This window comes from Diabrotica undecimpunctata, chromosome 5 (assembly GCF_040954645.1).
Source record: "Diabrotica undecimpunctata isolate CICGRU chromosome 5, icDiaUnde3, whole genome shotgun sequence".
Taxonomy (NCBI): Eukaryota; Metazoa; Arthropoda; class Insecta; order Coleoptera; family Chrysomelidae; genus Diabrotica; species Diabrotica undecimpunctata.
Genome location: NC_092807.1, coordinates 100,114,350 through 100,141,654, shown reverse-complemented (window position 1 = coordinate 100,141,654; position 27,305 = coordinate 100,114,350). Strand labels below are relative to the sequence as shown.

The following is a 27,305-nucleotide window of genomic DNA, read 5'->3' as shown; positions in this document are numbered from 1 at the left end:
TTGTCTTGCCATTTGTATTCGGGTTTTTATCTCTTGTTGTGGATCCGATTGGTCATTGATTGTGGTGCCAAGGTATTTAAAAGTTTTCACGCGTTTTATGCGATCGTCACCTATGCATATTATCGGGTTTTCTGGAGGGTTTCTGCTAATGACCATATATTTCGTTTTCAAAATGTTGATTTTGAGGCCATATTTTTTACCTATGCTATTCACCCTATCAAGTAATAACTGCTGATCTTCCAAATTATCAGTTATAATCACTGTGTCGTCCGCATAGCGTAGGTTGCTAATTGGTATGCCGTTCACCTTAATGCCTAATTCCGTGTCTTCTAATGCTTCCGCAAATATATTTTCAACATATAAATTAAAAAGCATCGGAGAGAGTATGCAGCCTTGGCGGACACCTTTCCGGATTTCAAATTCATCCGTATATTGGTCTTGATCAATCCTCACCTTTGCCATTTGGTTCCAGTATAGATTCTGAATAATTCTGATCTCCTTCTGGTCCATGTTGGCCCTATGTAGTAGTTCCATCATGATATCATGTTTAACATTGTCAAATGCCTTCTCGTAGTCGATGAAGGTGAGGTAGACATCTTTTCGTTGATCTAAACAGTTTTGTATTAAGGTGTTCAAACATAAAATTGCCTCTCTTGTTCCTAGTCCTCCCTTAAAACCGAATTGTGTTGACCCGCTAAGTTCTTCTAGTATCTTGTACATTCTTGAGTGTAATATCCTAAGGAAGAGTTTCAGCAAGTGACTCATTAAACTGATTAAGCGGTGTTCATTGCATTTTGTGGCAAAAAAACTTTCATAGTGACTTAATTAATCAATCTTACAATATACCAAAAACAATTTGGAATTTAGTAAACAGTGAAACTGGTAGGCAAAAGAACAGGTCTGATATTATTCTACATTATGATAATAAAATTATTACCAAGTCTTGTGATATTGCTAATTCGTTTGCCTCATATTTTGCTACAATTACAGAATACAATCTTCAAACTCATTTTGGCACATCGTTACCTTCTTCTTGTACTACCTCAAAAATGTGTAACAAAACATTTTTCTTTTTACCCGTAACTCCAATTGAAATAAAAAATACAATCGATCAACTAAAAAATAAGCCTAGTACTGGTATTGATAACATATCTGTAAAAATAATAAAACTGATAAGTGATCATATATCGATTCCTTTAACCCATTTAGTTAATCTCTCAATAACAACCAGCCAATTTCCATCCATATTTAAAATGGCAAAAGTTATTCCAATCTTCAAAAAGAATGACCCTCATGCTATTTCAAATTATAGACCAGTATCTGTCCTTAGCATAATTTCAAAAGTAATAGAGAAGGTTGTATACAACAGAATGTTAAATTTTTTAGAAGAATACAATTTATTAACTTCAACCCAACACGGCTTTAGATAAAAAAAAGTAAACACTCACGGCTGCATGCAGCTTGTTTGAGCGTATTTATGATGAATTAGATAGTAGAAACCACGTGGCAGGACTATTTTTTTATCTATCACGTGCTTTTGACTGCTTAGACATAACATTTATTCGCAATAAATTATATAACGTTGGTTTTAGAGGGATATTTCTAGAATGGATAATAAATTTCTTAAGTGACAGGAAGAGTGTTGTTAAGATGAAAGAATCAAGCTCAGAACCATACACGACAAATAAAGGAGTACCACAGGGATCCGTGCTGGGACCATTATTATTCCTAATTTTTATTAATGACCTACCAGATCACATAAGGGCACTTATAATATCAATGTTTGCTGATGATACCTCCTTAATAGTCTCTGCACGTACACTAGAGGAATTAAAAATGACAATGAAGACTGTTGTTGACTGCTTTATACGCTGGTGTAATACCAACAGACTAATATTAAACATTGACAAGACGCAAATTATTTATTTTCATTCATACAACTCATCTAAATATGACTATATCTTAACCATCCACGATAGAAACAATATGTTATCTTCCACTCACTCTACAAAGTTTTTGGGTTTATTCATTGATTGTAATCTCAAATGGTCAGAGCAAGTGAATTCAGTGAACATGAAATTGAATAAAGCTTTTTATGCTATATCTAGAATTAAAAACACACTACCCATCTCGGCATTAATGAACGTTTATTATAGCCTTGCTTACAGCCACATGTGCTACAATGTAATTTTGTGGGGGAACTCAGTAGGTAGTAACAAAGTGTTCATTAACCAAAAAAGAATTATCCGTAAAATTTTTAATTTGGATTATCAACAGTCTTGTAAACCAGTTTTTATTAAACATCAAATTTTAACTTTCTACTGCCTATATATCTATAAATGTTTACTTTATGTCAAAGAGGAAATCAATTCATTTCCAGTAAATTCAGACAATCACTACTACAATACAAGAAGTGCTGAATCTTTACGAGTTCCTAAACACAGAACATCCAAATTTCAAAATTGCTTCATATATATGGGACTGACCTTATACAATCATTTGCCAAAAACTGTGAAAGAAATACCACTTATTTCTAAATTTTAAAAAAATGTTAAAGATTTACTCTTAAGAAAAGCATATTATTCTATAACTGAATATCTTGAGGACAAGCTGCAATAGCTTCATATTTTACTTGTAAAAATGTTATTTTATATATTTTATGTTTTATCAATTTTTTTTTACACTGTGAATATTGTATTATACACATTAATGTTTTTTTTTATACCAAATTCTGTATTGACGTATCCTATACATTTATTTTGAATGTCTTAAAGGATCAATAAAGATGACTATGACTATGATGTATAGTTTGTACTTACCCCTCCAACACTTCCGACGGGACTAAGAACATGTACGACCGGCATCTCATAGCTCTTAAAAAGCTACTATTCGCTTGTTCACGTCGGAAACAAAAAAAAATACAGTAAAAAGAAAAGAGAACATTACAAAAATTTGTAAAAATTTAGTTTTTGTCTTAACTGTCATTTCTATATTTACTTTTTGATAATTACCTATCCCAATGAGCGTGTTCCTTCGGGATCGATGGTTAAATTTAACTTCTATATTTATTTTTTGATAATTACCTATACCAATGAACGTGCTCCTTCGAGATCGATGGTTAAGTTGAACATTGTCCACCAGTGTTGCCGGTAAAAATTTTAGTAAGTTGGGTAATTTATACAATCTACGTTGTAATTTATTACCACGACGCCGATTGTACATGTCCCTAGTCACGTCGGAAGGGTTGGAGGGCTGCGAGGGCTGCTGAGATAAGCTTCCAAATTCTTTTGAACCGTGGTAATTTACTGACAAACTACGAGATTGGATGCTCTGACTTTAAATAGACAGTTTTGCCGTATCATAGGTATTTTAAACCACAAATATTGAGGGTAAAAAAGGAATTCCACTTGCGTTGGTTCCCGTTCTCTCAGGTCGCAGCTTTAGACATAGCATATTAGACTATAAAAATTGTCAGACTATATTCCTATGTAGTAGTAAAAAGGATAAAGGTAATACTTCCAAGATTATTAGCATACGACGCTCAAGTCCCTTCAATAACGATCCATCCTGTATTATTAAACGAAAACACACATATTTTTTATAATAGATTTTTTACAAAGTTTTATAAGAAGGCAAATGTTCCTAAATATTTTAAAATGAAATTTGTTTAAATTATTGCACGGCGACAAATTTATTCTTGTATTATTTAAACCAGTCAATCAACGAGTCGACGTAAATATCTAGTAGTAGGAAAAAGAGAAATTGGTATTAATTACAGGTGACTAAGTGTAGCCACTATGTTTCCTTTTATAGACATATTACGTATACAGATATAAAATTTGCAAACTAGCTCACTAAATCAGTATTTAACTTGAATTCCATCAGTTTTCCTTGAATGGTGTTCCAAATCTGAAACGTTTACAAGGTAGACTGAAAATATATCGACGTGAATCAATGTTTATTTATGACGAGAAGAAAAAAATAATTTATAAAGATACGTTTTCAATTCACAAATTTGTAATTTTACAGATATTTGTTATTGTTTTTCCCTTCCTGGTGTCGGTTTTATTTTATATTTCTTTATCTTTCTAAACTGGTTGTTGAAAAAAAAAAAGTAATTTTACGCCTTTCTTTCTAGTTATAGTGCAGTTTTAGGAGAAAATACTAATCGAATATTCATTATAGTATAAATTTTGTTAAAACAATGTGCTGATTCGGAACATCTAGTTCATTATTTGAACACCAAGAATCTAGAAGAGATATGACACGATGTAAATCAGTTCACATTAGTTAAACGCTAAATTTTTTTTTTGGACTTCTTCTTCTTCCTTCTGGTATGTAGACTTTAAAGCCCGTTTCTTCTTCAATTAGCACAATTAGCCTCCTAAATTGTTTAAATTATCGCACCATCTTTTTCTTGGTTTGCCAATATTTCTTCGTCCATTTGGTGACATCTCGTGCTATTCGTACTATCCTATCCTCTGCCATTCTACTAATGTGTTCGTTCCACTCCTGTTGCCGTTTTGTCACCCATCCATTTATGTCTTCTTTATTGCAAGCTCTTCTTATGTTTTCGCTTCTCTCCCTATCCAACAGACTTTCCCTGATATTCGTCGGAGTATTTTCATCTCTGTTGTTTCTAGTAGTCGTCTCGTTTTACATGTGTCAGATCTTGTCTCCGCCGTGTATGTTAATATAGATCTAATTGTTGCTTTATAGATTCTTGTTTTTGTTTCTTGTCTTAGATGTTTGTTCTTCTAAATTGTGTCATTAAGAGATTCCGCCGCTTTACTTTGCTTTTAAGCTTTGTTGTCGTACTTCTTCAATATCTCCGTAATTAGTTATATCTATTCCCAGATATCTAAACTTTGCTTTCTGCTTTATTATTTTCCCATCAATTTCGATTTTACATCGTAGTGGTTATTTAGATGTTTGGTTTTTTCTGCTGATATCATATTTTATTTCTTGGCTGTTGTATTGAAGATGTGTGTTAATCTTTGGAACTCGTCTTCTGTCCCGGCATTAATGCAAAGTCGTCTGCATAACATAATATTTTGATTTCTTTGTTCCCCATTCTGTAACCATGACCTTTACGTACTGCTTGTAGTATTTTGTCCATTATTATATTAAAGAGAAGTGGGCTTAACGAGTCACGGAGTCTGATTCCGCGTTGTACTGGTATACACTGTGTTAGTTTTCCATTTATCTTTGCCTGTATTCGATTATGGAAGTAGATGTTTTCGATGGTTTGTATAATATTGATTGGTATGTTTATTTTATACAGTAGGTGTAAGACGTCTTCGACTTGGATGCGATCGAAAGCCTTTGTTAGGTCTACAAAACATAGATCTGCTGGTTGATTGTACTCCATGGCCTTTTCTGTGATTTGTTTTAGTACAAATACGGCGTCTACGCAGGATCTTCCGGATCTGCATCCTTGTTGTTCATCTAATAAAGTTTTTAGTTTAGTTGTTAGCTTTTTTTAAACAAAAGAACAAAACCATTCATGACTTACAAATAAAAATGGACTCTAGACTGAAGTAACCCTAACTTTATGTAGTCCATTGAATAATTTTATAAAATTTCATTAATTTACTAAATCAAAGAGGGAATAAGATGACATAGATACAAACTTTTTATGTGCTCAATATATTGCCATCTATATCGCGCAGTTTGTGCATTTCTTGTTTAAAAAAGACTATTCTGACCTTATTAAAATTAAAGATTTTAATAGACAGAAGTAACTGGAAACAATAAAAGAAACAATTGTTGGTTTGTAATTATTAAATTTGAAGTTAAAAATTATTAGGGTTTCACACGAGACAGCGGGACGCGGGACAGGCTCTTGTCTCGTCCTGTATCCCGCATTTTTCCGTCTGTCCCGTCCTGCGTTAGCGTACATATTTTTTGGAGTACAAAATTAACATTCTCAGCAAAATTCAGCTTCTTCGTCTGATTTTTAGAAGTTCAGTGGCAATTTCATCTCTGACGATAGGAGCATAAGTTAAATTTATTTATAATAACACTTATATACAGTTCCGAAATAGATAGATGCTGAAATATTCTACTTATTACTAGCCCCTAACGGTGAACTTTTTGTTTGGATATTTGATTCTGTCTCAGGTGGACCAAATTTTGAATCTTAAATAAATTTGGGCTGCGATATTTTGTGCGTCGAAAAAGACATGGAAAAAAGAACTTAAAACCATACAGAGGAGTAGAAGCAGACTCAGATAACTTTATATTCGGAGTATAAATGAAACAGCTTATACCAGTTCGGTGAACAAAAAATTCACCGTTAGGGGCTAGTAATAAGTAGAATATTTCAGCAACTAACAATTTCGCAACTCTATTTCAAGATTCTACACTAGCATTTCCCACCCATGAATTTATTGGGTTGGTTTTTTTCCCTTTCCATTACATTCTATTATAACGGTTTCTTCTCACTTTTCTTAATATGCCGTGCATTTTCACGTAGACGTCCGCCGATTATTTTCTTGTTAGGTGAGATGTTAGGATTAAGTTTTAATCAGGAATACATTTTTTTTGTTTTCTCAGCATTGTTAATTAGGTCCACCGATATAATTAATAAAATTCAAAACGCCGAAGGAAACAGTTTCGATTAGTATTCTCTTGAATATACTGAGGAACAAATACTTTAGCGATTAAATATAGAAACAAAATCGACTGTACAAAATACTTCTCAGTCATTAAAATGACTCATATTTGTAAATAAAAACAAAACTTTCACAATCAACCTTATTTCTTATAAAGATATTATCGCTGAGTTTGTTTTATTTTAACAATTATTACGTTTTGTAATCATAAATAAATTAATAAGAGAATAAAGAGAACGCTCTTAGGTACCCATCAAAGTCGATAAAAATCTTAACAAATGAATTAAATGGACTTTCTAACATTAAATCGACACGTTACGTGTCTTCTCGAAGAACGATGAGCCGGGTTGCATAACGATTTGATGGTTGGGTGCTCCGGTTGCAAAGAAGATTAAGAGAGGATGTTATGACTTAAAAACGAATTTAGATGATCTGCAGTTGCATCAGTCGGTGCAATGGCATTAACTTCAGAGTTTCTTATGAAAAAGGATATAAGTACTATTAAAAAAGAAAAAATTGGTAAATTACCTAAATATCTCTTAAATCATGAATTTAACCACATAAAAAGGCTAGTGTTATGTTGTGCTATAAAAAAGCGATATTGATATCGTGCATATATTTTTTTCAGTCCTGTCATTTCAACTGTAGCTTTATTTATTTAGGTTACGGGATTATAACTGCTTGAGGTGTGCGCTTCCAAGTACAATATTTGTTTTGGAAACGCATGATGGCACAGTATTTTTGATTTAACAATTCAAAGGAGTATAGAGAAAAAGTATAAATATTAATACCACCTTGTCTCAGTTTCGTTCACTAGTTGTAAATTTTAATCCATTGGACAAACCTTCAATAAATACTTGACGCTTTACGAACATTGGTAACCTGCTAATTTTGGCAAACTTTTTTTATAAAATGTTTTTTCCATGTTTTATCCAGATAAAACATACTAGTGCCTTCTCTCCTCATTGCATTACGCTGACGATTATCAGCTGTGTCATACAAACTGGGCTATCAATAATTTTCCAACGGACTATAACTGCATTACTTATTCAGTTATGATCGTGTCGTCTCGTAATCTACTAGGCTCGATAATCTTGCCTTTGCAGTCTCACACTTTTACGTGATTATTTACTTAGTTTTTCTGCAGTTTGTACCACCGGTTCAGGAAGGTCATATATATATATATATATATATATATATATATATATATATATATATATATATATATATATATATATATATATATATATATATATATATATATATATGTGGTGTGTGTGTGTGTGTGTGTGTGTGTGTGTACAAATATGGGTAGACCTTTCAATAATAGAATGGGTATATTATTATGCTTTGCACATATCCAGATAATACTTGCTCAGGATTATGAGAATGCTGAATATATGACGCGAAAATTAATAGAAGAATGCAAAAAGTGGGGCTTAGAGGTAAACATCGACAAAATGGAATACATGTGTATCGGGGTTGAAAAATACTTGAGAATACTTGAGGACTATCCACAAGAAATAAAACAATGTACGAAATACGGGCATGTATATTGCGAATGATGGATGAATGAATAAAGTTATTAAACATATATATATATATATATATATATATATATATATATATATATATATATATATATATATATATAATGATCCCGCCCAATTTAATTATTCTACGAAAATGTACTTATTAAGTACTTAGCCATTACCGGAAATATAAAATTGTTTGTAAATTTATATTTAGGTCAACCGCAGGAATTTCTCTTAATTATTTTTAAATGTTATAAAGACGTCATATTTTTGATAACATTTCACAAAAATATTTAATGACGATGATTTGGAATAAGTTTTCCTTCTTTTTGTATATATCAATAATTAGTGTTCATTGACGAACCCACAAAACAAAATGTCTACTTATTTTCTTAACTGAAAAATATTTTAGTTTGCCAGTCCTAGTTTAGAAAAAAGATAAAAGCAAGTATTTTTTTAATAGTATATTGCGAGATTGTTTACTGCTAAAAACCATTGTTCCGATCAATTTGTAAAAACATTTAAACAAACTAATAATTCAAAATTCAACACTTCTCCGGTAATTTTATTTGAATAATGGATAAAGGTTAGTACAACTCTGTAATATCTCTCTAGGGGTCTGTGTTACAATAGCTATCAATAGCGGATTATCAGCAGGTTGGTCTTTAAAATTTCGCATAAATAGATCTTGAACCTCACAATACTAAAGAGATGAAATTTTTTAACAATATTATCTATCGTCCAATTTGTACATCGCATTTTAGTGTTAAATACAGTTAGTTCTTTTTATAATTACTTATCGCCGTAACAATTTAAAAAATCATTTAAATTTTTTATTAGAACTTTGATGAATTTCTAATTTCAAAATTGTTTGATACGAGTTTACTATGAAATATTATTATATAACAACACAGTGATTACTTTACATTATCAAAAAAGCATCTTTAAAAACTTTTATTATTGCCATACTCTGATACACATCTAATAGTAGTTCTTATTGTATTCCATATTACAGAGCCATCAGTGCGCTCTTTCTAATAGCTTTATTAACATTTTATGCAATAATTACTTTCTTTTTATTGTTATCGCAATTAGATTTTTCTTCCTTATGTCGAAGAACAATGACAACGATAAATAAATACTTTCAATATAGTTCTTTCACATCGTACTGTTTTTAATTACTAATCGCTTGGTTGCCCTTTAGTAACGCATTGTTGTTTTGGCGCGAAAGTGATAGTGTTTGCCATATGGTTGGATTTCCGGAAGTAGGTTCCAATTCTAATCAGTTTGTAGATGCATAGTCTTGCCTTCGAAACCTTTCGTTGCGTGCAGTTATGGCTCTGTTCTACACACAATAGAAAAATAGAAACTATTTCCATAAAGTTTTTGTTGGGAAATAGTTCGATGTACCACAGGCATTTAAAGTCTTTAGTTATCTAGTATGAAGGTTGCTACGAGGTTTGTCCGATAACTACGTTTCTTATCGAAATAAACGCTAAAAGTTTTCTGTAACGGTAATACCCTCAAGAGGTTTTTACCTGTATTGCATTTGAAAATTATTAATGGCATAGTTTTATGACACAATGAGAAAATGACACAAACATCTAATTTTATGAATATTAAATTAAAGTTTTTTTAACAGTGCATTTGAGAGGACTGTAGTGTTAAATGTCCTTGACGCTCTTGTACATGAACACTCCACTAATACTGTTTGGAGTATAGTTTCTAAGTTTTTAATGACCGGAGTTGCAGAGGAAAACTTTAATATACTTTTAAAGCAACGAAAACAAATAGAGGATAATATAAAACAAACAATTCGAGGAAAAGTGCATTTCTTTCATTTTCAAAATAACTTACCTACTTTGGACCTTTAGCAGCCATAGTGACGAAACTTTTCCAAGCATAACAAGAGACACACTGCAGAAAATTTTGAATGAATTAGACTTCGTTTGGATGAAGCACGATATAAAATATGTGCGTATGATCCCGTATGCCCCCGAACTTTTTGCTTACTTGATCACGTCGCATTGTTTTTACAATAAATCGTCGTAACGCAATGTTGTGGCTTCGTCCTTCTGACTGCGTAAATGTTTTGTTGTTTCGACTTGGTTTTCGATTGGTTTTCATGGTTTTTTATTTCTTCCTCTTCTTAGTCTTCTATCATCCATTTTTGGACATGGGCCTCTCACAACTTCTTATATTTCTATTTTGTTCCTCTTTTTTATATCATCTACGAATCTCATATGTGGTCTTCCTCGTGGTCGTCTACCTTTGTAAGCTCTTCAATGTTGTATGGTGGCATTTCAACGTTGGTATTTTTGTCCAGTTGGGTAATTTTTGTTGTGATATCCGCGACTTTTGTTTTTGATCTTACCCAGTCGTTTCTCTTTTTATCTGACAGTAGTATACCTAACATTGCTCTTTCTGTTGTGGCTAGTTTATGCAATTTGCCTTGATTACGGTCCAGGTTTGACATTCATATATCATGATAGGAAGCATGCACTGGTTGAACCCTTTGGTCGTTAAGTATTGAGGTATTGTGCGGTTCTTAAGTAACCAACTGAGTTTTCCAAATCCTGCCCATGTCAGTCTTGCTCTTTTAGTGATTTACGCACTTTGGTTCTCTTTGTTAGATTTCAGAATTTCGCTTAGGAAAGTATATTCGTGGACTTCTTTCTCACTGCATTTATGGTTATACCTCCATAAATATATTCATTCAATTTGTAGTTTTGATGGAGTTTTCTAGGGCTATTTAAAAAAACTTTATAGATATTACATCGTCTTGTTTAAGTCCTCTCTTAATGGAGATGGGATTTCTATTTTCGTCTAGTTGTACCATCATAGTTGCATTTCCACATATATTATGTATTAATTCTCTTTATCTTGAATCTCTTCTACAATTATCATTAGCTTATTCTATGGCCCACATATCAATAGTATCAAATGCCTTTTCATAGTTTACGAAGGCAAGAAATACTTGTAGTTGGTATTCATTTGCCTGTTCTATCAATGTTCTCATTATCAGCAGATGGTCTGATGTACTATATCCTTTGCGTAAGTCAACTGATTGTTAATAACTCTCATAAAAATAGTCTGTAGACTTGAGCAGCGATATAGATCTATAAATCTTTAGGTCACATTTGTCCCCTTTTTTTTCACTCTCGTTTCAGTCTTTAGGAATTTGGTATTATGGAAACATTTATTAAACAGCCCTGTTAATATAGGGATTGTTACTGTCTTGCTTGTTTTTAAGATCTCGACAATTATACCGTCGTGTCCTGGAGTTTTATTATTTTTTAACAATTTTTAGTAGCTCTAATCCCACGTTTTTTATTTTTTTTTTTTGACTTTCCTATTTGTTGATTCATCAGACTGGCTTTATTTACGAGGTGTGCAAGGTTTTGTAGAAGACTTCGACTGTCTTTGTTATTTTATATTTGTCCTTCCCTTCCGTATTATTGGTGTCTTCAATTTTGATAATTTTTTGAACGCTTAGTGTTGGTTTTAGACATTTTAGACCTCTGTTGTTTTCAATGACTTTCCTTCGTTAGTTGTTTAGTTTCGTTGCTTATTTTGTCTTCTTTAATAATTGTTTCTTTGCGACCTCTAGTCCGGCTTCGAGATCGTTTTTATTTATGTTTTTGTTAATTGTTAATGTTGTTAATTTGGTCTTATCTTCATCATCATTTGTAGTTATTTCTTCACTTGTTCTGACTTTGAAGGTATTTACCCACCTGCCTTGTTTTTTTAAATATCCTTTTTCTTTTTTCCTTTATATTAATATTTATTTTCGCTTTACTGTACGATGGTGACTGCCACTACCAGTTGTTACGTTGTTTACTGGTTTATACAAAAAATATATGTAATATATGTAATTGATTATTTTCTCGGTAAGATAGTTTCGAAGCCATTTTATTGTTGCTTCTTAAAAGACAGAAAAGATTATTTTTCACGTTGAAAACGCCTATGAATAACTGTTCTGATGAGACTTATTAAGTCGAAATACGTATCAACAGATACATAGACGCTTTGTACGTGGAATCAAATCTTTGCTGTCTTTTTCATTTTTTTCATTTGATTATTTTCTATTTACATTTTAAAGTACGAGGTCTTAGAATGGGACTTTCGGGACGGCTTGTCGAAGACAACTTTACCTTATATTAAAAAATTTTAGTTGTTAAATGTCGGCCGATGCGCTGTAGTCATTTGCAGATGTAATTATAAAAATTGTACACCATAACAATGAATTTACTAAACACACATAACCTATTGCTTGAAAAATACATAAGGGATTCTGAGGGAACAAGGAAGGAAAGAACTCTAATTTTTACCAATGTCAATATGTTAAGTACACGGTAAATAGCTGTCGAAATATTCACGTATTTTCGGAACATGCACCTTCAAAAACAAACAAAAGTAACTGTATTAAAAATATCTAATAAAAATTACAGCTTTGTGATGCTATGTACGCAATTAACATAATTAATGGAGACTTTGTTCAAGTTATAAAATTTTTATTAACCAAATCTGGTCTTTCCTATCTTTTATTTGCTTTTCGTGTTATTATCTAAATGGCATGTTTTCATTGTAAGACAACAGGCTGTTGTCGTTAATTAGATAGATCTTTCGTTTATTTGGTTTTTGGTTTCAGTGGCAGCGTGAGCAGTAGTAACGCCTCTTTGGATCGGGATAAAGTGTCGGGAGGTTCTAGTCCGTTGATCGAGAGCAAAGAACTACCTGTGGACGTGAGAGACGGAATTTTACATTGCAAAATATTGGAGATAGATGGCAAGGTAAGTTAATAATATAGATTAGTTAGGATTATTCACCGCAGTTGGTATTTTTCCATAAATGAAACTAAATTAGGTCACATAACAGTCACAAAAAGTCACAGTGTAAAAAATCAACAACAGAAATATTTGTAAGGTGTTTGAAATACGAATTAATCTTATATATACATTATATTAACCACAACATATTCTGTTTGCCGTTTGTCACATCCCAATCGGCATTTCTTCGTGTCGTATATATCTTCTTCAGTGAGGTCTCTTCTTTCCTTTATTGTTTTTATTTGGAACAATTAATCTTGCTTATAATTATTACTTTAGTTTAACAAGCGGTGAATGTAGCTTTTTTTTTGTAAAATATTCAAAAGATACTCTAACCCGCCAAGATAAGGTTTGAGCAGATCAGCTTAGTGTGGAATTACAAGAGATATGAGATAACCGCTATCCTTTGCACCCGTTAAGGTAACAGAGGAAGTCGTCCGCTCCAACGCCAGTGACCAACCCACTAAAACACCCTTTATGTATTCTGGTTATGCCGGGAAACCTCCTATAAAGACTTGCTGATCTCCTACTGATATAGTAGTTTTTCAATGTGCCTCCAGTAAGTTGTCGTTCAATCGTTTTAGTGGTCTTCCTACTGATAGTCTTCCTTTTGGGGAACCGTCTCTTGCCATCTTTACTACTTTATTTGTTGTCATTCGGCTTATACGATCGTTCCATTCTACTCTTCTATTTCTTAACCAGTTCTCCACCTTGCATCTACGTCGTATATCTGTACTTTTAACTCTGTCCCATAGTGTCTGGTCATCACTTTTTCTAAGTGTTTATATCTCTGCTGTTTTCCTATCATCCTTTTTGTCCTCTCTGTGTCAGGTCGTGTTTCTGCCGCGTATGCAATTGTTAGTCTGACGACTGTTTTGTAAATTCTGCTTTTCTTTTCCTTCCCGATTTTTTTATTTCTCCATATTGTTTCATTCGGGCAGCCTGCGGCTCTGTTGGCTCTATTCACTTGATCTTCATCTTCAGTTACGAGCTTTACGTAGCTAGATAATGTAATGCCTAGATATTTAAACTCCATCACTTGTTCTATTATCTGACCTTCCAGCTCCAATTTACATCTTAGTAAATTTGCTGTTGTAACCATGCATTTGTCTTTTTTGGGGAAGTCTTTAAGTTGTTTTTTTCCCATTTGGTATCCTTTTTTAGTTCTTACTTTTTTTATTATTTCATCCATAATCAGGTTGAATAATAGAGGACTCAGCGAATCTCCCTGTCTTATCCCATTGCCTACTACCTACTAACTAACAGATTCGGTTAGTTCTTCTTCCACTTGTACTTGTATTGTGTTGTTTTGGTATATATTTTCGATCGTTTTGATTATTCCTAGAGGTATCTCTCTTGCGTACAATAAGTGGATAACGTCTTTTAATTTGACCCAGTCAAATGCCTTCTAAAGGTCCACTAAATATAGCGTCGGTGCATGATCTTTTCGACCTAAAACCTTGTTGTTCTTTTGCTAGTGTTATAATTTCATTCATTTTATTTGTTATCACTTTGGTTGTTAATTTTAGTGTTTTTAATAAATTAATTCCTCTGTAATTTTTCGGGTCCGATTTATCTCCCTTTTTGAAAGGGAATTCTGTTTAGTTCTGTCATTTTTTTGATTAGTTGTAATAGTTGTTTGTTCAGATTTGGTCCTCTGTACTTAAGGAGTTCGTTCGGTATTCTGTCCTCTCCTGGTGATTTTCTATTTTTTAATTTCTTTAATGCTTCCTTTACCTCTTCCTCTTCAATATTTATTTCTTCGTTTAGATATACTAATAGGAACTACTATATCTTCGATATAGGAGTTCTTGCAGATATTTTCTCCTTAATAATGTTTTTAATTTTGGTGTAGATGTATTTGGTATATTTATGTTTAAGGTATTTTTATTGCTAAATACATCGTTTAGGAATGAGTTCGTGTCTATAATGGTACCTGCTCGCAGTGGTTCGAACCTGCGAGAACCCCATATTCTGCTGTATATGTTCCCCACAATATAATATGCATAATATTTAACATATTATATAATATGGTTTGTTGTCGTAATTTTGGGACAAGTCCCGTCCTTTGATTCGTATAGTATCATTCTTTCAAGAACGAGGACGTGAATGGGCAGGACCCCTGTAACAACCTGGAGAACAGCTGCGAATACACTTCTATATGAGCTGCATACTCTGATTCGGGCGCGTTATTTCACCATAGTTAGTACCGTTTGATACGTACTACCTTAAAAAAGGGATACCAAACTGGGGCGCCAACAGAAGTAAGAAGTGCTCATCTTTGAAAAGGACCTTGCGCTTATAAAAGGAAGGATCCTTTACATTAGGCATATTTTGGTTAGCGCAATGATTTTTTCATTTCCCTTATTCTCGTCGTACTTAGCCGATGAACCCATCTAAGTTGTTCGCCCAATAGTATTCCTAAGTACTTGAGCTAGGGTTTGGCGACTATTTCTTTCTTATCTGTTTGGAAGGATCTTTTTTTGATCTCGTGCCCTCTTTAATAAGAGCCTTAATCTTCCCAGTGGTCATTTCTAAGTTGTGAGTCATGAGTTACTCTTTCGGATCATATTCTTTAAGTGCTAACTCCGTTACGAACTATATGAGCTGCCATAAAGAATTGTTTTGAGCTGCAACCATTCTATGGTCTTAAGTTTTTTAAGTTTACACACTTTCTTCACACATACCTTCTTCCCTGCATTTTGACTTGAATTATGAACCTCAGGATGCCGTATTTTTCTCCACACATTATATAGTAGGATGGATCGAAAAAAACTTTTTTTCGAATTTGATAATGGCCCTTGTGGCAAAAGTTGCCATTCATAAAAGTAAGTTTTTTGCCAAAAAAATTTTTTTTTACATCAACCCCTTCAGGTGCCCCAACCTCCTAAAAAAATTTTTTTTTTTGAAAAATTTTTCGATACGGCCCTATATGTAAACTCTTCTTGAATGTTTAAAAAGTTTGTGTTCAAAATTTGGAGGCTCTCGGAACATTTTTGGAGGTGCCCCAAAGACCTAACGGAAAATAAAAAAATCCTATTTCATGTAGATAATACAATTTTAGCTGAAATCTAAACAAATTAACGGAATAATACATTTATTGACGGTAATACGACTCGTTACATTTCTATAAGGTAATATTAAATATTAAAAGTGAGTGTAGGAACAATAATGTAGGTAAGAAAAATAAAACTAACAATTCAACAAAACACTTAAGCTGCCAAAACGTATTTACCTTAAAAGGAACGTGTACCGATTTACAAAAAATATGTTATTATTAACAAATATTTAACTTATAACGTATATTATTATTAAAAGGAATAAAAGGTTATTTAAACTTAAATTCTGACTTAGAATTAAATGATTTCATTAGCTTCCTGGACTCGATTCGAGATTTTATGAAACCATCTCGTTTTTCCTCTCCACAAACTTTAGATGATGCCTCTGTAACTAAATGTACACATCTTTCAGTGGCCTGAGTGTGGCAGGGGAACTTAAACAAATCTAGAAAGGGTGCTGCAGTTTCTTGACCAGATACAAAACTTTCCAGGTCCTCGTCGGAGACGTGCTTTATTATTGGTGGTTCTGACCTATCTGTTTCATACCAGTAAATTATATCTGTATAATCCTCTGCCTGCATGTTTAAAGGAGGTACGCGAAATTGTCTGACAGATGTTGAATTTTTGTTCTCTTTTCTAGAAGCAATTATTCTGCGGCAGGCTAACTTGCGGATGTGCTCTCTGGTATCTGCCAACATCGCTAGAAGCAGGTTCTCTGAGTGGCCAAAATAGCCATTCCTTTGTATTACCCCATCTACTATCTTCCTTAAATCAGTCGGCATATATCTTGAATATGCAATCAATCTCCACAAATGTCGTGGACCTTCAGTACACAATGGTTTACATTTGATACTGAACCATAATGGACCATATACTTTCATGATAAATTTAGCTAAGTGTACCAGATTTTCGGAGGGATGCTCCGATGCGACATATAACCGAAGGATTCTACTCGCCGTTGTCACCCATCTTGAATGTACGACTGGTCCTGGTTTAATCCTCGCAAGGTCTTCGCTGCATTCTCCAGATGATACTGCATGCAACATATCATACAAATATTGCTGATCAGTACTCAAAATCTTTCTATCTAAATCAGGAATAGTGTTACTCACAATTTTCGAGAAACTGACTAAAGGGAGGGTTTCACAAGCTTGTATTGATTTTCCAATGGCACCAGAAAAAGCTTTCGGACCTTGAGTAACACCATCAAGTTGGATTAAAAGGTGGCGTAACGGAAGTTCGTTTAGATGTAACATGCAAATAAACCACTGAAGAGGGCAATTTAGGGCAATTTCTAGTAGTCTTATTATTCCTGCGTTTGTCCCTGTGTTGACATTGGGACCATCACATCCAACTGCTATTAACGATTCAGTCGATACTTCTTTTCTATTAAAGAAATTCAATAATGCATCTTTGATGACGACAGCTGATCCAGACGATACGGCTAAATGGCCGAGGTAAATGGAACCTGGCTCTTTTACCAAGGATATATGTTCCTCTGTGATGATACTATAGTAATACTTATCGCCCTTCTTAGTTTGTGTCAGGGATTTATCCTTCCGTCCATCAAAATATAATGCTTCTACTACCTCCATGTTCTCATTTTGCAATTCTTTCCTGTGCTTTTTCCTTTCCCGACGAACTTTATTTCGATCTATTATTTTGGAAGTGTCCTGTTCATTAATGATGCCCAAATCTTGTAACAGAGCGGAAGAAAGTGATGCAGCGCTTCTGTCTGAAATACCGTAACGATCGCACTCCCTAGCAAAAGCTGTGAGATTTACCCTCATTTGCAAATTTGTAACGTTTTCAGATGTGGAAGAACAACAGGGCTGGGGATCAGAGTCAGACAACTTTCCAGGATCAGTCCTAGTCTCATTCTCAGAGTCTCCTGGCTCAGATGCAGTATCTCTAGACTTTAATTTTGGGCGTTTTTCAAATTGTTCTTCATGTTCTTGAGATCGTTCCATCATTCTTTGGTTTCTTTTTGCTAATTTCCTGGATGATGCTACATCAATTGATCCTATGACTAGGTTTCTGGTAGTTCGCTGATCTATTACAAATTCCCTTTCTTGTTGGAATCTTCTTCTCTTTGGAGCAATGGCAATCGTTGAGGTCTTTACATTTACAACTAGCAATATCAAAGAGAGTTTCCTCCCAGCTAAGTTTTAAATCTGTAAGCTTCTTTGTGTAGCTTTCAGATTGCTGCCTGCCCTTATATGGTTTGAGTAGAGTCCTATAGTCAGTATTCAATTTTTTTACTTTCTCAGTAACCTTTTTAAATGTAATTGTTGGAACCGATGACTTCTTCCAGATGTTCACTAGAGTGTTTGCAGTTTCTGTTGCTATTATTGAAGCTGGTGGATCTTTGCCTGCCATGATGCCTTTTTTCTTATTCCTGACAAACAAGTAGTGTCGAATTATATCCGCATTCGTGGGAAGTCTTAGCTGGGACATCCCGGCAAGGGTTGCAAAGATAGGACAAAGGGTGGTTTTCCTGGTAGGTGTTCTTGCGCTCATTTTACTTTGTTTGGTATCTGAAACAAAAGCAACTATTATAATATTTTTAACTATAGAAATTTAATTAACTTGAATAAAACGAAATAATGTGAAAAGTAACCAAAATATATTTGAAAGTCAAAATAAATAAAAACACATATTTCTTTACGTAACTGGGGCACCTCCAAAAATGTTCCGAGTGCCTCCAATTTTTGAACACACACTTTTTAAACATTCAAGAAGAGTTTACACGTAGGGCCGTATCGAAAAATTTTTCCAAAAAAAAAACTTTTTTTTAGGGGGTTGGGGCACCTGAAGGGGTTGATTTAAAAAAAAATTTTTTTGGCAAAAAACTTACTTTTATGAATGGCAACTTTTGCCACCCGGGCCATTATCAAATTCGAAAAAACGTTTTTTTCGATCCTACCTATTATATAGTGTGTCCCAAAAGTAAAATTCATAATTTTCTTCCTGATACGGTTTGGAAAATACACAAAAAAGGTCGATGTTCATTTTCAAATATTTGTGCACATTTAAGTTTTTTGTGTTTATTTATCGAAGTTATGACGTCATCGACTATTTTGAATTGTACACCCTACATTTAATTAAAGAAATAAATAGTCCTTTCAGAGTAAAATTTACCGATATAGAGTTTAGTTACCCTTCTCAAATTACTTTATGAAATAGGTATTTGTGAACATATGTAAAAATTGCGCTTTTATTAATTCAAATTTCTGCCACTGAGTATATCAGTATTTATCGTCCATTAATTTTTTGCACTACAAAAAGTATGCGGCATATTAGAAAAATTGTAAAATACTAGTGTTTATTTGACATGAACATCTGCAGTGATCAAAATTCAGCCAAAGTTAAAATATACGGAATATATTCAGATGTTTTCAAAAAAGAAAGTAATTAGACAAGGCTTCATACTATCACCAGCATACAGCATATATTCTAAATATATAATGAAAAAAGTACTACACGAATGGGATGGGGGAAACCTTCGAAATATGGGTCTATACAAGAATTATACTCGTGTCCCGGACCGAGCATAGAACCAACCTGTGAATTCTGGAAGAGTTTCATATAGAAGACAGTCTATTAAAAAAAAAAAAAAATCGAGCCTACCTAAATTACTTCGGCCACATAGCTAGAAGAACGGGAACCATGGAACTATTGGTAGTAGAAGGCCGAAGACCAAGAGGAAGATTGCCAACACGATGGGCAGACCAAATGAAGTCTTTGATCGGAACATCCCTACATAAAGCTATAACAAATAGCGAAAGATTTGCCTATGTCAAGGACACAAGGGCGATAAACTAAAATGATCTTCAGAATGTTGTTGAAAATCTCCATGCCTCGGTTCGCTCTTTAGGTAACAATTTTGGATTATCAAAATCTGCAGTTCACCGAAGTCTCAAAAATGAAAATTCGTATCCTTTCAAAAGTAAATAGGTATTATGACAGAACTGTTATCAGATGAGACGAACAGAAGTTTTGTGAAACGATTGCACATTTGCTCGGAAAAGATTCCAACTTAAAAAAACTGTGTGCTACAAAAAGTTAATGCTTGGGCTGAGATTGTTAGAAATCTCCTGTTATCCCTATTTTAACTCTGTAGCTGCTCTATTTTATAAAGTATTTAGAGAATGAGAGCTAAACCCTATGTCGTTAAATTTGTATCTGAAAGAACTCTCCATTTCTTCTAAACAAATAAAAAATTTCGATATCTAACACGTTGGGTTGCATTTTTCATAACTCTTGATGCTTTGTTCATTTATTTCATCTTCTTCTAAGGTTGTCGATCCAAATGGCAATTGTAGTTTTGGAAACAGCTGCGCGAAAGATTTCTGCGTATGAGCGGTCGAACCATCTCATCAGGTCTTTCAGGAGTTCTGGCGTCTTCCTACTGATCTTTTGCCCTGTACTTTTCCTTCCAATATAACTTGAAGTAATCCTCTTCGGTGTATACGATTGCTGTATACTGCTGTATACGATTTCGCCCCCTTCGAAAGGCGAAAGTTAAATCAAATTTATAAAAGTTAAATATTTATAAAAGTTTAATATATCTTTATTTCATAAAAAATGTAAAAAATTTTTATTAAAAATATCTCTTTTATTTTGAAGTTCCAAGTAGTATCCCTTATTACTAACTTCTTTTCGTTTCAGCGAGCTACCGATAGATCCTGGAAGCAAGTGTTCGTTATACTGAAAGGTCCTAAATTGTTCCTTTACCGCGACAGACATCACCAGGTAAGTTTTTACAAAATAAGCGATCCAATAATATTAATGTGACTGAGAAACGTTTGGGGGGTAAATGTTATATACCATAAATATCTTTATTTTTATATAAATACCTTGTAATAAACATAATGATCAAATATGAACCAAACTTTCTATACTGCGACTAACATACTACGTAATGTGTTAAGTCTTGTCGCAGCTGCGGATGTTCAGTTGTTTTTACGATATACAAGGAGAGGAACTTTCAACTGCTGCCAACTCTAGTGCAAGTCGAAACTAACAACGTTGTTTATAAACAAGAATTACGCAGTAAAATACTGATGTAATTCCTTAGCTGAGCATATTGAAACAGGTCTACGACTGACTATATCATACATTGAACAAACAGTGGGAGGACCTAAGAAGCCAGAAATAATTTAGGATCAGTTTGTTTTTTGGTAAAAGACTCCGTTTTACTCTGTCCAAAGCTTGTTTACGTATAAACATTCAGTTGCGTTTAAAATTCTTATTGCCATTATTTTTGTAAGACTAATAAGTAAGACTTCTTTAAAATCGATTCGATGGTTTTTGTAGAAATGCATCAAGTTAAATTTTTAAGACCATAATAATTGTACCCAAGTTATACGATGCTACCTTGTTTAATAATTGCTTTCAATTTTATATGGCGAATTATCAAGATCAAATATTTAGCGACGCTTAAGTTAAACAGATATACAATTATTTGATGTGCCATTAAATGAGTAATAGTCGTTTTTATTAGATAATTCACTTAACGACAACCATGGTACAAGTTTTTAGCATTTGATACATGGATTTGATCAAGGGAAAAGCATAAATCAAGTTTGTGACATTTGTAGTAAACTATAATTGATTAAAATGTAATCATCTTGTGTAATGATTGTACTAAAAAATTTACATCCTTGTTCAGGATATAAATTTTTAAATGTATATCTAGTTATGACATAAATAATACAAACATACAAAGTTTCTTCTTCCTTCGTTGTATCAATAATTTAGAAGCTTATAGAAGGTTATCGGTTATAGAGACGCCATACACGCTACGATAAATCGTTACGATTTAACTGTACCGTTCAAGTTACACCGATAATCGGTACGTGTACGGGATAAAACTGCACAGTTTTCTGTGGCGCTACCATAGACAGCAGATGTAAGTATCATTATCCATTCTTAGAAAATTATGCCAATCTTCTAAAAACATTTTTAATTCCTTTAAATAATTCAGATGAGAATAAACTTCTTCTTTCATCAGCCAGTCTTTATAGCAGATGCTACGATTTTTCCGCTGTTTTATCTTTTTAAAGGCGAATATTAATCCCACGACTGCGCTTTCGCGCGCCTTACTGGCATTCAAAATCACCGATTGCTTCAGTCGTTGTTTCTGAGAGAACAGTTCATTCTAGATAAAAAGTGCTACGGCGTACAGATTCTTGATAAATCACTTTTTTTTCGTTTCCGCTCCCTAAGAGGGGGTGTTTTTTTTGAGAAACCGGGGTAAACGTGGTACTTTTTTGCATCTTTTTTGAGGTCCCAAAATTGACATTCCCAGCAAAATTCAGCTTGTTTGTATGATTTTTAGAGCTTCAGTCATATTTTCGTCTCTGACTTAAATAATTGTTTAGGGTAGTTTATTAAGGGAAAATTTCCAGTGGTTGGCTGTTTACCATAGTTTAAAAAAAAAACTTACAATGAAGTGTAAAACTAACGTATAATTGCTATCTATTATTTATAAAAAAATAGTCAAAAGTATTGCAATTTCTTTTCTTTTTCTTGCAAAGTGTTAAATTCAAGCAAGCAAGCAATTTGATTAAACCCAGCCTGTGAGAAATGTTCACCCCTAAGAATTACGTTCGGGTGTAACAATTCATTGGAGCGAGGTGTGTTAACTCGAGTAAAAACATGAGTCACCCCACCTTGCTCCAATGCTCCAGACCATCCCTTTCCCCCTATAGCACTCTGATGCGCGATAGGGGCACAACTATCAGCCAAATGCTCTTTATGTGGAGGTCCTGGGTAATAGAAACCCAACATGGTTTCCTAACCGATTGCAAAAACTCAGGACAGCGCATTGTCGCTATGATCCTGTTATCTTAATGTGGCTTATCCGTGAACTAAAATTGCTTACTTGGGCCTCAAGTCTCCGCTCTGAGCCTAGGCTCCGTTCGGCGACTTGGTGCTCAAGGGGTTGGGCCCTACGTGCCCGGTTTTGGGGTTTTTGTTAATTTTTTTGGTGGCTTGCGCCGGTTTTTGTTAGTGTTTTTTTGATTTTTTTTGGTGACCGAGGCCGGTTTTTTGTGTTTTTTGTAATTTTTTTTGTAGGTGGCCCTGAAACAAAAAATCAGAATTAGTGTAAAGTCTATACTATGACATTGAAAAATATGTAAATATAAAACAATATAACAATATAGATTTTATCGTCTTTAGGCAACTGGGCCCACTTTGTGCTTTGCGATAGTCCTTGGGTGTTTTGAGCTACGAACTGTCTTCTATGTGCGGTGTTGTTATTTTGAAGTATTTTCTCCCTAGTGTTTTTTATTTTCTCTCTAGTGTTTTCTTTTCTCTCTGGTATTTTTATTTCTCTCTAGTAATTTTTATTTATTCTACTATTTGTTGTTTTGGTCTTTTGCGCTTCCATCTATGGAAAGCGTCATACCTCATCGTCTCTCTTAGTAAGTGTTAAATTTTAATATTGTAATGTATTTTATACAAAACAGAACATAGTAATAAAATACAAAACTTGTTCATCTATTTATTGTCTATTTATTTTGTTAGGATACCATAAATATCGGTCCAACTTTCTGGCGCCTCTCTTATTGCTATTTTTTTCGAAAATCTAAAAATAACCAGTAAACACGCTATTTACATTTAATACCGCCTTATCGCAGATTGTAAACAAGAACAAATTTTGACAATATCCTCAAAAATTCCTTTCCTATTATGGTCATTTGGAAGAGAGATAACAATACTACAATTTACTCTTTAGATATTGTCTGTCTAGACTTTGCGGATCTGCTGGTTTAAAATGCTCCTTTACGGGTTTCTTCTAAGAAATAAGTAGATGTAGACAACAGGAACGAAATCTTAGACATGTTAATTTGCTCCACTTCGTAAGTTATTTTTATTTATTAATTACGGATACAAGATCTGTTAAACATTTTACAGGATTACAATAATAGGGTAATTCAAGGAGAAATGGCGTACAAAATTTAGAACTTCCTTATAATCTTTATTTAAAAAGATACAAAAACGTGTAATTTATAAAGTTATGGAACATTCAGCCAGGAGCGGACTAAGGCCTAGGCAACCTAGGCACGTCTCTAGAGCCAGTAATTTTTAGGGCCCGAGAATTAGGTTTTTACTTTTTAATTTGTTATAATTAATTTTTGTTTTTATTTAAGAGAAAAACGTAATACTCATAATTATTGCAGAAATGTGTCTCAATTATACCGAATCGTTTATTAATAAAGTCGACAAGGTTGGAAAAGCGTTTCCGTGCTTATCATGATTAAAAAAATGTACATAAAAAATTGTCAGAGTATAAAAACTCCAGTGACCACATTAACTCCATCACTAACTGTCGGAGACAGTGTCATGATAACGTTTTAAATATGTCAGGTAAATATAAGGAACTTCAATCGAGAATAAAACATTATATTTTTCTGTCCATTTTATACTATGCGCCAATCATTCTTATATTTAATTGGAAACGCTACTGCTAAAATTTTCATGGAAAATAAAAATTTGCACTTTTTTCAATATCGTTCAGGAATTGTACGTATTTTTATAAGCTGCCAAATGACATAAAAAACTTGATACGTTTGAGTATGTACTGTTACTTATATGCGCGAAAGATTTTAGAGAAAATAAATGCTTCAAACAAGACTTCAACAAAAAGACGAATACCTTAATACAGCAGTTTTAATATATGATCCATTAAGTAAGATTTATTCAAAAGAAGCAGAAAAAGTTGAAGATATTGCATATTTTATACTAATGATAAAAAAGGCAGAAAATACGAAAACTATTTCGTGAATTTAATTTAATTTATTTGATTTAATTTAATTATAGAATTTTTGTCAGACACGTGCATAGCTTTATAAATCTGGTACTCGTTCATGAAAACTTTCATGAGCGTGTATAGGGTTAGACTTGTACCATTTGTTTATCCCATATGTAACAATATTGTTCTGAAGCTATTTTCTTGTGGCATTTTAAATTAATTACTATTTAAATGGGAATAAGCCACAATTAAAGGTTAAAATAGGTTTATTGACGTTTCAATTTCCACTTCGGAAATCGTTCTCAAAATACAAACATTAGTAAATTAAACAAATTTTGTTTTTTGTTACTTAGTGAAAAATTCTTCTAATAATTTAATTTTATCTGACTCATCTATATTGACAATTCAGACATACATTATACATTTTAAAGTAGACGACTTTAAAATGATATTGCCAATATTGTTGAGTTGCGTTCCTGGGACGACTTTACTTATAAGATAGTTCATTCGATTACATGAAATCAACTTTAACTTGAGAATATCCGTCAGAAAAGATCATAACATGTAATTCGTCTTTAAAAAGACAAATACATGCCATGAGGACAGTAAAATTCTCCTGTTAGTGATTCCATAGTAAATTATGAAGGAAAAACCAGGAAAAAACCTCATAATACTATCCCGACATGGTAAGTATTTGATCGTACATTTAGTTTACCTTCACTAAACACCAAATTCCGATTTTATATGTTTGTTATTTAAAAAACATAAATGATGTATTCTCTCTATGTTACTGACTTACCAATACTGGTATTTTCCTTTTAACCCTCCTTCCCACGGGTGGGGTCTATCAGTACAACTATAAATGAAATTGTTTAATTTTTTTAATTTTTTTTGTATTTTTTTCCTAGACTTGGTGTACCTTTTAATAGCACTGAATAGTACATTTTAGCATAATTTGGTGAAATTGTATGAATCCCTTCAATCGCTACCTGCAAAAGTATCCTGACAGACCCCACCCGTGGGTGGGCGTTTCTTGTTTTGTACTATGGATTGGTTAATATTGCAGCTATAAATGCATTTATTATATACTGAGATCCAATAATACGAATGCAGAATTTCGGTTTTCTCGTCGATTGTTTCTTTAGGAAGTCTTTAGGAATTGCGTTAGTCCAGAAAAATATGAAAATACCAGCCCTAAATATGCGTATATAGAGAACATCACAGTTACTTGCTGCACAATTTTCTGAAATTGAGCAAATGACGAGGGATGACCCAGCCCCACGAAAACAGGGATGTATAAGTATTATATAAAAAGAAAAACTAGGTATTTCTGCCAATTGTACAAAAACTGGTTATGTATGGAACATATAAATGCATTTTGTGCTGATCATGTAGAAAGAAAATTTACATAATTTAACCCCCTCTATTTTCTGTTTCTAATTTTAATTTTGGATGTATCCTTTTTACTTGTATTACTGTAAGTATATAGAATAATAATATTGTCTTCTTTTATATTTTTCTTTTGTATTTTGCCGTTCATGATTTTTTTAATAAACTCTTGTAAAAAAATAATGGTGTTAGTTATTTCGCAGTAAACTATAAAAATATGTATTGATAGACATATTATATGTACATTTAGGTAGTACAACGTTACATCAGTAAGTTTCCTTAAAAATATTGAAAAAAAAAAATTCTTTTAATAAGGAGAATATTGTTTTAAATTTGGTCCTGATAGACCCCACCCGTGTATTTGTGTCACAAGAAAGTCACCCGTGGAATGGAGGGTTAATAACTTCCTCTTTCAATATGGGTAACCAGATCCTACTACATTCTGCCGAGGAATTCGCGACACAATTGGTCTCATTTAGCATAATTAGAGCCGCTTCTTTGATTTTTCTCTTTTTACCATCCGTTTCTTTTAGGACTATATTTGAATCATTCCATTGAACCCTATGTTCATTATCCCATGCGTGTTTACATATTTGAGATCTATCAAATTCTCTATTTTTAATATAGGATCGATGTTCACTTATTCTAACATTTAACAGTTCTAACAATTCTAACAATTCCTTGTCCTTTCTTGTTCATTGTTAGGTTTGGTTTTGGACAAAATAGATCTCAACGTGTTTGTTGTTTTGAATGTTGTTGAAATGTTGAATTTATTTCCTATCCTTTTAAGCTTTTCCGATAATCCTTTTATGTATGGTATTGTTATTTTCCTCGTATTATTCCTTGTATATGCTGTAGGATCTCGTTCTAAGTTGTTTTGTTCTATTCGATCGATTGTTGAAAATTCCTTATTTATAAACGATAAAGGATAATCATTTTTTAATAAAACAGATGTTAACAAATGTTTTTCCTCCAAGAACGAATTTTCGTTAGAACAAGTAATTTTGGCTCTATCGTATAAGGATTTAATGATTCCCTTTTTAATATTAATATTGTGATTTGATTTGAAATTTAAACATCTGTTGGTGTGTGTTGGTTTTCTATACACCTGA

General features: G+C 33.1%; 1 protein-coding gene across 7 annotated transcripts in view; it reads left to right on the top strand.

Moving 5' to 3' along the window:
• The window catches only part of RhoGAP19D (Rho GTPase activating protein at 19D), a 517,193-nt gene that overhangs the window by 405,130 nt on the left and 84,758 nt on the right, over positions 1-27,305 (top strand). For all 7 annotated transcript variants that reach the window (XM_072532354.1, XM_072532351.1, XM_072532352.1 and 4 more), the window contains 2 exons: positions 12,804-12,945; positions 20,712-20,795. In XM_072532354.1, coding sequence (XP_072388455.1) covers positions 12,804-12,945; positions 20,712-20,795 — 226 coding nt within the window. The remainder of the gene's footprint in view (positions 1-12,803; positions 12,946-20,711; positions 20,796-27,305) is intronic.